The sequence below is a fragment of the Trachypithecus francoisi genome, unplaced genomic scaffold (assembly GCF_009764315.1).
Source record: "Trachypithecus francoisi isolate TF-2019V2 unplaced genomic scaffold, Tfra_2.0 Lachesis_group20, whole genome shotgun sequence".
Taxonomy (NCBI): Eukaryota; Metazoa; Chordata; class Mammalia; order Primates; family Cercopithecidae; genus Trachypithecus; species Trachypithecus francoisi.
Window position 1 is genome coordinate 10,458,128 of NW_022681466.1, and position 11,964 is coordinate 10,470,091.

General features: G+C 54.4%; 1 protein-coding gene across 5 annotated transcripts in view; it reads left to right on the forward strand.

Annotated features, from left to right (window-relative positions):
- The window catches only part of C1QTNF1 (C1q and TNF related 1), a 36,266-nt gene extending 24,804 nt beyond the window's left edge, over nucleotides 1-11,462 (forward strand). For all 5 annotated transcript variants that reach the window (XM_033182463.1, XM_033182459.1, XM_033182462.1 and 2 more), the window contains 3 exons: nucleotides 5,706-5,874; nucleotides 8,275-8,414; nucleotides 9,228-11,462. In XM_033182463.1, the coding sequence (XP_033038354.1) occupies nucleotides 5,720-5,874; nucleotides 8,275-8,414; nucleotides 9,228-9,778 (846 nt within the window). In that variant the 5' untranslated portion in view covers nucleotides 5,706-5,719 and the 3' untranslated portion in view covers nucleotides 9,779-11,462. The remainder of the gene's footprint in view (nucleotides 1-5,705; nucleotides 5,875-8,274; nucleotides 8,415-9,227) is intronic.
- The last annotated feature ends 502 nt before the right edge of the window (nucleotides 11,463-11,964 follow it).

Below are 11,964 nucleotides of genomic sequence, written 5' to 3' on the forward strand. Positions count from 1 at the left end.
CTGTCAGCACACACGCATGAGGGCATGCAGGTGAGACAAAATAGAACAGGACCCACTTATTTATTTATTCACCACGCTTAGCTAATTTTTGTATTTTTCTTTTTTTTTTTTTTGAGATGGAGTCTCACTCTGTCACCAGGCTAGAGTGCAGTGGCATGATCCCAGCTCACTGCAAGCTCTGACTCCCTGGTTCAAGCAATTCTCCTGCCTCAGGCTCCCAAGTAGCTGGGATTACAGGCATGCGCCACCACGCCCAGCTAATTTTTGTATTTTCAGGATGATCTGGATCTCCTGACCTCATGATCCACCCGCCTCGGCCTCCCAAAGTGCTGGGATTACAGGCATGAGCCACAGCACCCAGCCAATAGGCCCAATTTCAAACAAATATAAGGAATCATGAACGTATGTGTAACTACTGTCTCCTTAAAGGGTCTACCACAGATCCATGAGGCCTGTGAAGGGATAAAAATTATTATTATTGCTGCAGGGTCTCACTCTGTCACCCAGGCTGGAGTGCAATGGTGTGATCGTGGCTCACTGCAGCCTTGACCTCCTGGACTCAGGTGATCCTCCTACCTCAGTCTCTTGAGCAGCCACTGGGACTACAGGCGCATACCACCATGCCTGGCTAATTTTTGTGTTTTTGGTAGAGATGGGGCTTCATCATGTTGCCAAGGCTGGTCTTGAACTCCTAGGCTCAAGCAATCCTCCCACCTTGGCCTCCCAAAGTGCTGGGATGACAGGTGTGAGCCACTGCATGTGACCAAGGGATACAATTTTTTTTCTTTCTTTTTTTTTTTTTTTGAGACAGTTTCACTCTGTTGCTCAGGCTGGAGTGCAGTGGTGTGATCTCAGCTCACTGCAACCTCCGCCTCCTGAGTTCAAGCAATTCTCCTGCCTCAGCCTCCCGAGTAGCTGGGACTACAGGCCCATGCCACCACGCCCAGCTAATTTTTGTATTTTTAGTAGAGATGGGGTTTTGCCATGTTGGCCAGGCTGGTCTCGAACTCCTGACCTCAGGTGATCCATCTGCCTTGGCCTCCCAAAGTGTTGGGATTACAGGCATGAGCCACCGTGCCCGGCTGCGATACAAATGACAGGGAAGTGTCCTCAGGCTTCCTGTCCTCCTCTACGTCCTGTGTGTAGCCTGGTTTCTCTTTTCCGGCCTCCCTCCTCCTGTAAAGGGGGATGTGTTCTTGTTCAGGAGAAGGTCCGGTGTAGGTGGATGGTGTGGGGTTGGGGAAGGGACGCTGAAGAGCGGCTGGTCCTCAGGGACATGGAGGGGAGGAAGATGGTCGCCGAATTACCATGGAAATTGGCTCTTATTTGCAGGATTTGGGAAAGGCAAGTAAAGAGCTTGAGTCATGCTGGAACTGTCTTCAGCTGCCTTGACTGCGATGTGGCCTGGAGACTGGGCCACGTTGATCTGGATTCGTGTGGGTTTCACACCACTGGTCAAGATGTGCTCGGGGTACTTTCCTGGAACTGCCTAACACGTTCTTCCAGATAACGTTGCTGGGACACAGCCTCCCCACCATAGGGGGATTTTTGCTGGAAATCACTAATAGTGATCTGGAGCCAAGTTTGGTTAGATGTTGGGCAATACTGTTTTTGCCCAAAAGTGACTAAAATGATCATAATGTTATAACGCTGGCTTTGCTGTGGGATTTGGTAAAATGGTTCTTAAGATCTTTTCAAGAAGGAAAGATTTCAATCTGGGTTTGCTCTGACTCCAAAGAGGAGGCCTTTGAGGGGATCCACTACCACCAAAGCGGCCTTCTCCCTATCAGCCTGAGCCTGGGGCTGGCTCTCTGCTGGGCTTTCCCAGCTCCATCCCCTTGCCCCCGCCACACCCAGGTGACAGCATTGTTCCTAACCCAGCTGCATCCTGGATCCTGTCTCTTCTGATCAAGGTGTGGAAAATCCCTTTGCCAGACTAGAAAGAAAGAGACCAACATAAAAACAAGTGCTGGTGCTTAGCTAGGGGTAGTTCTGCCCCCAAGGAACAGGCATATTACCGTGTTTGGAGACATTTTTCATTGTCATAACTAGAGGTGGTGATGCTAATGGCATCTAGTGTGGACAGTCCAGGGTTACTGCTAAGCATCCTGCAGCACACAGGCTAGCCCCCCATCACAGGGGATTATCTAGGCCCAAACCTCAATGGTGCCAGGGTTGGCATCAGGGTGGCAAACACCTGTAATCCCAGCACTTTGGGAGGCAGGTGGATCACCTGAGGTCAGGAGTTCAAGAGCAGCCTGGCCAACATGGCGAAACCCTGTCTCTACTAAAAATACAAAAATTAGCCAGGCTTGGTGGCGCTCACCTGTAAGCTCAGCTACTAGGGCGACTGAGGCAGGAGAATAACTTGAACCTGGGAGGTGGAGGTTGCAGTGAGCCGAGATCATGCCACTGCACTCCAGCTTGGGTGACAGAGCGAGACTCCATCTCAAAAGAAAAAAAAACACCAATGGTGCCAGGGTTGAGAAACCAGAGTAGAATAAGCCAAGGTAGCTTTGTAATGCCTTTTGTAGTTACTTTCCAACCTCTCTGAAATAAACGTGTGTGTGTGTATAAATATGTATATGTGTATATATGTGTAAATGTGTGTATATATATAAAAAATTTGGGGTTCAGGAAAAAATGTTTAAAGAAAGGAAAATTTCTTTTCCTTTTAACTGGTACGAGTTTGCCACTTAAAAGGAAAAAACAGTAATTATTAAGGCGCCAAGGAGAAACAGAGGAAATACAGAAATAGAGAAATAAACAAATTTAGAGAATTCAATCTGACAAATATTTGCTGAGCACCAGTGACATTCAGGGTGCTGCAGGATGCTTGGCTGGGGGACGTCCCAGCCCTGGAGGAGGTCACCCACGGTCTGCTGAGTAGACTTTCATAGGCTAGACAAACTCTCTGCAGTAGGAGACAATAGGAAAAACAAAATTATGGTGCCCACCTATGATCCCAGCACTTTGGGAGGCCAAGGCAGGTGAATTGCTTGAGCTCAGGAGTTTGAGACCAGCCAGGGAAACATGGTGAAACCCTGTCTTTACAAAAAAACAAAAAAATGTAGCTGGGCATGGTGGGGCATGCCTGTAGTCCCAGCTACTTGGGGGGTTGAGGTGGGCAGATGGCCTGAGCCTGGAGGGTTGAGGCTGCAGTGAGGCAGAGTGAGACCCTGTGTCAAAAAAGAAACCTAAAACCGACGGAGAAATTTTCCCAGTTGAGGGGCCTGGGAAGGCTTCAGGAAGAATATGAGACCTTGAGTTGGGTGTTGAAGACATGATGGGCAGGATTTTGTCATCTGTTGTCAGCCTGAGTTCAAATGCAGCCACCCTGCTCAAAAATCAGTCTTGGCCTAGTGTGGAGGATCAAGCCTGTAATCCTGGCACTTTGGGAGGCCAAGATGGGCAGATCACTTGAGCCCAGGAGTTTGAGACCAGCCTGGGCAACATGGTGAAAATCTGTCTCTATTAAAAAAACAAAAAACAAACAATTAGCTGGGTGTGGTGGTATACACCTGCAGTCCCTTCTCCTTGTGAGGCTGAGGTAGGAGGATGACTTGAGTCCAGGAGGCAGAGGCTGCAGTGAGCTGAGATTGCACCACTGCACTCAGCCTGGGTGACAGTGAGATCCTGTCTCAAAAACAACAGAATTTTAAGCTAATTAGCTTCTCCCAGTCTCTGTTTTCTCATTTACAAATTTGGTACAGTAATGAATGAATATTGTTTCTCTAGAGGATTAATCGTGGGGCCATCTGTGATGGGATAAAAATTATTAATGAGGAAGTGCTCTCAAACCTAACCAGACTGGCTGGCTGGAGAGGTAACTTAGATGTGCATTTTACAAATTAACATGTGCAGATACACTCTCTTTGGCAAGTGGTGAGAGGTATCAGAGATTTTGGGTGGGGGCTGGCCTAAGCAGCCCCTTGGTCATCGGGACGGTCTCTGGGCCCTGACGCATGGGAGGGACAGCTGGCTGGTAGGATACTTGGAGGTGGGGGCTCCAGCTAAGACACTGCAGGAATGGGCGGGGGTCATGCAGTGGGGTGAAGACTGGGTGTAGGTGTGTGTGACGGGAGGAAAGAGGTTCGGGGGGGCCCACCTTGCTCTCCTCACTCTCACCTCAGAGGTTCCATATCTTCCCCTGCGATGTTGACTTGGTGTGAAGGCTCTGCGGGGAGCCCTTCGGTCCTCACTCAAGAGCCCACTAAAGGCCAGGCATGGTGGCTCACGCCGGGAGTCCCAGCACCTCGGGAGATGACGTGCACTTCTCACCCACCTTCTCACTGGGTGGCTGTGTGTTGAATGAGGTGTTCCCACAGGGCCTGAGACATTTCGAGTTTTACATTTTGGTGACAAAGACGGGTTCGAGTTGACCACAGTCGCTATGCCCCTCGGTGGGGAGGTTTTTGGCCCACCTGAAACGGCTGGGCATGTGACTCCTGATGCCAGATTTCTGGGCGAGGGGAGCGAGCCACTCACAGGGTGGCAGATGGGTGTTCGTCTAATGCGGGCCCAAGCGCCGACCCTCGCGGGCTCCCTGGACTCCCCACCTCCGTGAGCACCCCTTTCTAGAAGGACTGTCCCAAAACTGGATGAAGAGGGTCCTGCCCCAAGCTTTTGCCAAAAGCTCTGGGAGTGAGAGACGTGGGGTTGGCTTCCTGGAACAATGACTGCTCTCCGGGGCTGGGCTTGGCACATCCCTAAAGCAGATGCCAAGGACACTCGCTGATGCACCACCTGGAGGCTGGAAAGCAGCTTGCAGCTGCTTTCCTACCCACCTGCCCACAGGTGAAGGACCTGGTCATTGAGCCAGCTTTGCTTTGAGTTAAGGGATGATGATCATTCAAAGCTTACTTGGGATTTTTCTTACTGTCCTAAAAGGGGTGGTAAACAATTGTCCGTGGGGCCAGCGGCTGATGGACTCTCCTTCCCGAGAGGCTGGGTGGGCAGAGATAGCACCTTGCTCAGCAACCCCTCAACACCAGCCTGACTGGCTGAGGCTCTGGGGGCAGAGTGTGTGTGCACATGTGAAGGTCTGTGTACATGTGAGCGCATGTGTGCATGAGTGGATGTGCATTCATGTGAATGTGTTGAGTATGCGTGCGTGCATATGAGTGTGCATGTGATGTGGGTATATGTGCATGTGAATGCATGTGGATTGCATATATGTGAATGTGTGCATGTGTTGTGTGGATTACATGTGAATGTGTGCATGTGTGTGCATGTGTTCAGTGTATGTGGATTGCATGTGAATGTGTGCATGTGTGGGCTTCATGTATGTGAATGTGCATGTGTGAGTGGATTGCATATATGTGAATGCATGTGGATTGTGAGTGCATGTGATGGTATATGTGAGTCTCATCACACTGCAGGACAGGAGAGGACAGCAGAGACTGCACAGGCCAAGTGTCAGCTTCCCTTGAAAGGTTGTGAAGGACTCTGGATGGCATCATGTGTATTGTGTGCATGTGAATGTGTGGGTTGCATGTGAGTGTGTGCGCACGTGTGGATTGCATGTGTTGAGTGCGTGCGTGCACATGCATGGGTGTGTGAGAGTGGTTGTCCTCCCAGAAACTGTGTAACTGCAGCATTTCCCAGTGGCGTGAGGCTGGGGAAGCACCTCTGATTTCCAGGCTGTTCCTCTGTGCAGCTGCTTCCTAACTTCGTGCCTTCCCCGTGTGTTTCTTTCCTACCAGGGCCCAGGAGGAAGATGGGCTCCTGTGGACAGGGACTCTTGCTGGCGTACTGCCTGCTGCTGGCCTTTGCCTCTGGCCCGGTCCTGGGCCGTGTGCCCCATGTCCAGGGGGAACAGCAGGAGTGGGAGGGGACTGAGGAGCTGCCCTCCCCGCCGGACCATGCCGAGAGGTGAGGGGCCACGAGGGTGTAATAGCAGGATCTCTGGCTCTGGCCAGGCTGAGCCTGGGGCTTGGGGCCTCCGGGGGAGCTGGTTCACTGTGAGATGTGAAGGCGAGAAAGCCAAAGCTGAGCCGTGGCCCTGCTGGAGGCTGGTCCTGCAGGACAGACGAGCTATTCCTCCTTTCAGTGGCTTGGGCACCTCACCTGAAACTGGACAGTGGTCCAGCCTCACCATAAGCCGAAAGGAGCAGGGTCTGCAAGTGGCTTTGCAGCTGCCTTCTTAAGTAAAGAGCAGACCAAGCTCCCAAATCCACCCTCCAGTTTTTGTCTTTTCCTTCTCACTTTGTCTGCTGAGAATGTCCGCTGGGGTCCTAGGCACCACCTGGAGGCAGGAAGAGATGGAGCATGGCCTTACGAGAGATGCTGGACCAAGAGCTGGTGTCCACGGCCCATGCATCTCATCACACTGCAGGACAGGAGAGGACAGCAGAGACCGGGCGGGCCAAGTGTTGGCTTCCTTTGAAGGGTTGTGAAGGACTCTGGATGGCATCTGCCTTCGTGTCTATGACCTGCAATGAGAGAGAGACTCCAGCAGACCTGGGACATTTCCTAGGGAAGCCGAGTGCTTTATCCAACTGCCATGCATGCAGCATGAGGTCCTGGAGACCCGGCGACAGCTCAAGCCTGGCTTGGAGTCTCTTCGTTATTTTGAGCATTGGGCTGACTTGATACTTGAGGCTTCAGGCTAACTTTAGTGTACAATGGGATTGGACAGGATTTGAGGCTGAGTCATACCATTCCATTCTTTTTCTCTCTCCTCTTTGAGCCCCTCCTATCAGGCCATCCCCCAGGCAGGGGGACACATGACTGGCACAGTCCTGGCCTCCAGGAGCTCTGAGGCCGAGAGGGAGACAGACCCATGAGACACAGTGCAGTGTGGTGGGCTTTGTAGTAGGGGTGCACCCATGATGCTGGAGGCAGGGTCAGGAGAGGGAGGAGCGGGACAAGACTGAGAGGAGTGAACTAGGTCTTGAAGGACACCTGGGGGCCTCCCAGGTGCAGAAGGAGGGGAAAGTCGCCTGGTAGCTGGAATGGGGTGTGCCGAGGCATGGTTGGCAGTGTTTGTCGGGGCTGGTGGGTGGCTTGGGATGGTGAGACCCAGTGCTGGAGGCTGAAGGACAGGAGGGCAGTTGAGCCTAGAGGCAGCTAGGTCTAGTTGGGGAGGGTCTCACCTGAATGAAATCCTAGAAAGAACAAGAGGAGTCATGGGAAAGCTTAAATTGGACAGTGTTCTCGGAAGAAGGCCGGAGGGAGGCAGCAGAGAGGATGAGCTGGTGCAAGGAGAGGCCGATTCCAAGCGAGAGTCGAAATGGCAGGGATACCTCAGACAATGAGGGCCCCGGGCTCAGGTCTGGAGGTGCCTTGAGGCTGGGGGCCCAGGACTCTGCTGAAGGTTTTGGCGGGGAGAGTTGGGGGTGACGCTGAAGGCTCCACACTGGGCACCCGCTGCTGATGCCAGGAACAGATCTCAGAAAGAGAAGATTCCAGGGACGAAGGGATGGGGACAGGGGTTTTTGTTTTGCACACACGACATTTGTGGGGCCTGTTGCATCTCCAGATGGAGACTTCTGGTGAGAAGTTTGAGGTCGAGGTCTGGGGCTTAGGAGAGAGGTGGGGGTGAGATGTCCATCTGAGAGTCCTGGGCTTGTGGGTAGCTGAACGTAGGGCACAGAGATCCATTTCCTGGATAGTCTGGGGTGTAAAAGTGGGAGCAGCATTAGATAAGGGGCTGGCCCATCCAGGGGAACTTTGCTGCCCCCTTGGGTCTGTGCAGCTCTACAGCCTGGGCAAGATGAGTCACAAGCCAGAGCACACACAATACCACGAAGGGCCACGAGGTGGCAGCCAGGAGCCACCGCCATGCATCCTGCCGGCGGGCCGGTCCTTCCAATGTCAGGTTGGAAACGTTCGAGTCTCTCCAGCGGCCACAGCTGAGAGGAATCCTAAAGATCCACTTGAACCTTCTCATTCACAGACCAGTCAGCTTCATATGTTATTTTCTAGCATCACGGATATACAATAGGGAGTCCTGGCACTGTCTCGTGTCACCCAAGACCCTCTCCTAGACGTGGATTTTTCGCAAGCAGCCAGCGTCTTGCGTGGTGCTCAATTGATTGCCGTGTGTGTTTCCAGGACTGTCATTGCCTTTAACAAAGGACAGGGGGCTTGTTCTGTAGTGAGGATCCCAGAGTGGGCCATGAGCCCACCAACATGAACACAGAGCTTTGTGGGCCCAGGTGAGAGAGGGAGAAGGCAGGTCAGGCCCACCAGACCCACTGGCGGCAGGAGAGAGAAGCGTTGCCAGGCCTGAGAGTTCCTGACTTTCACTGTGATGCATTACTCCCTCAGGGCTGAAGAACAACATGAAAAATACAGGCCCAGCCAGGACGAGGGGCTCCCTGCTTCCCGGTGCTTGCGCTGCTGCGACTCCGGTACCTCCATGTACCCGGCGACCGCCGTGCCCCAGATCAACATCACTATCTTGAAAGGTCAGACAGCTGCAAAGATGAGCACAGGGGTGGCCAGGGCTGCTCTGTGCTGATCTGGAGGAAGGGATGGAGTCGTTAGGGTGGGGCTGGGCGAGAGCAGAATGGCTCCCTCGGGACACGGAGCAGAGGCAGGCTGTCATCTAGAGGGGAAGGCACAGGAGATTGATTTTGAGGCTCTGGCCCCTCCCCAAGAGGTGGGGTTGGAAAGGGGCCTGCAGGACCTAGAGCAGGAGAGGGAGCCCAGTGGCTGCTTGAGGCCTCTTCCCTCCAGTTGTATGTGGACGCCAGGCTTCTAGGCCCTTTGATTTGGGGCTTGGTGCCCCAGCCTGCTTTCTGAAATGCCACCTGCTCGCCCCGGTCCTGCACACGGCAGATAACCCCGCACAGCCCCGTGAAATCGAACTGCAAACACTTGCAGCCTAGATCCTGAGCCGGCCCAGACATCTGGAGTTCATTTGCTGAGTGAGCCGTGGGTCTGGCCACAGAGCCCGTTGCTTTTGGACGAACCTGTATGTTCCTTTTTTTTTTTTAACCAGGGCTTTCCAGAAGGAAAAAAAAATTATTGCTTCTCGGCAAAAATAGAACCATCCTTGAGGTTGAGTCTGTTTGCTTGGCCAGTTTGGGAATCAAAATATCCCTGTGCCAGGCTGGGAAGCTGCCCGTGGTGGTGGGCTGGGGGCAGGAGTGAGGCTTCTGCCAGGTCAGGGCTGTAGGGACGAATCAGTACTGCGCCAGGGACCAGAGCGTGAGCAGCCAAGGCTCAGGACACCACCGGATTACTCCATTAACAGCACGTCTTCCCGTCCCTTTTAGGGGAGAAGGGTGACCGCGGAGATCGAGGCCTCCAAGGGAAATATGGCAAAACAGGTTCAGCAGGGGCCAGGGGCCACACTGGACCCAAAGGGCAGAAGGGCTCCATGGGGGCCCCCGGGGAGCGGTGCAAGAGCCACTACGCCGCCTTCTCGGTGGGCCGGAAGAAGCCCATGCACAGCAACCACTACTACCAGACGGTGATCTTCGACACGGAGTTCGTGAACCTCTACAGCCACTTCAACATGTTCACTGGCAAGTTCTACTGCTACGTGCCCGGCATCTACTTCTTTAGCCTCAACGTGCACACCTGGAACCAGAAGGAGACGTACCTGCACATCATGAAGAACGAGGAGGAGGTGGTGATCTTGTTCGCGCAGGTGGGCGACCGCAGCATCATGCAAAGCCAGAGCCTGATGCTGGAGCTGCGGGAGCAGGACCAGGTGTGGGTGCGTCTCTACAAGGGCGAGCGCGAGAACGCCATCTTCAGTGAGGAGCTGGACACCTACATCACCTTCAGTGGCTACCTGGTCAAGCACGCCACCGAGCCCTAGCTGGCCGGCCACCTCCTTTCCTCTCGCCACCTTCCACCCCTGCTCTGTGCGGACCCCAGGGCTCGGCCCCAGGCTGACCCTACTGCCTCTTCCCCCATCGCTGGCTTTGGCCAGTTCAGTGAGATGCCCTGCAGGCACGGAAAGCCAAAGCGGCCGGTGCTCCCAGATGCCGCAGCCTCTGGAGAGAGCTGAGGGCAGGTGAAATGACCAGGGCGGGGCACCCGCGAGAACCCTCAGGGACCTTCCGCTGCCCTCTCGGCACACATCCTCAAGTGGAGCCCGCACAGCGAGACGTGGGTGGCGGCAGGGCATCCCAGGGTGCAGCGCCGGAGCTCCAGTCCTCGGAAATAATTAGGCAAATTCTAAAGGTCTCAAAAGGAGCAAAGTAAACCGCGGAGGACAAAGAAAAGCGGCGTTATTTTTGTCTTTCCAGCCAGCCTGCTGGCTCCCAGGAGACTTTTTCAGTTGAGACTCCACTTAAGATCCAAAGTTAAAGCCCTGGGGTCAGGGGAGGGGCTGGGGGCAGGAAACTACCTCTGGCTTCATTCTTTTAAGCCATGTAGGAATTTTCTTGAGGGACAGGTGGACCCTGACATCCCTGTGGCCTTGCCCAAGGGCTCAGCTGGTCTTTCTGAGTCACAGCTGCGGGTTGATTGGGGCTGGGACCGCAAGCGTCAGCCTCCCAGAGGGACAGCTGAGCCCCCTGCCTTGGCTCCAGGCTGGTAGAAGCAGCCAAAGGGCCCCTGACAGCGGCCAGGGACCCCTGAGTCCCCCAGGCCTGCAGATGTTTCTATGAGGGGCAGAGCTCCTGGTACATCCATGTATGACTCTGCTCCACCCCCATGCCACCCCAGAGCCCTGGGGGGGTCTCCATGACTGCCGCCCTGGCATCTACTTTCTGTGCCGCCTGCCACACGAATCAGCCCCAGAAGGCCCTGGGGACTTGGCTTCTGTTTTTTATAAAACACCTCACGCAGCACTGCAGTCTCCCGTCTCCTGGTGGGCTAAGTACCCCCATTTCCACATGTGTTGTGTTGGCTGGCAGTGAGGCTGATCCAGACCCCTTCCGCCCCCACCACCCTCATCCAAGTCTCTGACCAGTAGCCTGACAGGTGCTTTTTCTAGGCTTCAGAGCAGGGGAGAGCTGGAAGGGACTGGAAAGCTCACGCTTGCCTGTTTCTTCAGACTCTGTGAGTCTCAGTCCTGAGACCAGAGTCAAGAGGAAGTGCACGTCCCAACCACCTGGGTCAGGATTCACTCTCAGGAGCTGGGTGGCAGGGGAGGCAATAACCCCTGCAGCAATTTCAGGACCACCTGGAGCAGGGCTGCTCTGGACCCACCCATGGCCGCCACGTTTTCTGATCTCCAGGAACCCCACAACCCCTCTCCACCTCACCCCACGTTGATGCCCAAAGTCATTCTTGCTACTTGCTGGGCCCCCAAAGCTCCACTGCCGCTCTTCCTTCCCCCATCCCCCACCTGGTTTTGACTAATCCTGCTTCCCTCTCTGGGCCTGGCTGCTGGGATCTGGGGTCCCTAAGTGTCTCTCTTTAAAGAACTTCCGCGGGTCAGACTCTGAAAGCCGAGTTCCGTGGGCGTGCCTGGAAGCAGAGCGCCACACTTGCTGCTTAAGCTCTCCCAGCTCTTTCCAGAAAACATTAAACTCAGAATTGTGTTTTAAGCATCCTGCCTCGTCAGTTTGCTCATTAAACTGAATTGTCGTCATCTTCTCCTCTCCACCTAAAGTCCACTCCTGCCTGGGAGGCCCTCAGCTTCATACCTGGGGACATTGGCACCCAGCAGGCACATGCTGGACCCTGAGTTGCCTCGTTCCTCCTGGGGGTGCAGCCTCCCATGGGTGGGGCAGCCAGAGCGTGTCTCAACTGCAGCTGAATGTGTGCCCGAGTCGGACGCCTGGGGCCTGGGTAGGTCTGGGCACTTGTGAGAGGTGGGTGGGAGGCAGGGGCTTGCTCTCCTGAGCAGGACCATACTGTCCCCTGGGAGGGAGAGAAACCATGGAGGTAGCAGCTTGGCCGTGGCTCTGCAGCCTGGACACTATCCCTTTCCTAGGGCTGCCGTGGAAACCGGGGTTAAGGCATGGGTGGCATAAGGCTCTCTAGCAGAGGTTCCTTCCTGCCCCTTCCAGCTCTTGGTGGCCCCAGGCACTCCTTGGCTTGTGGCTGCAT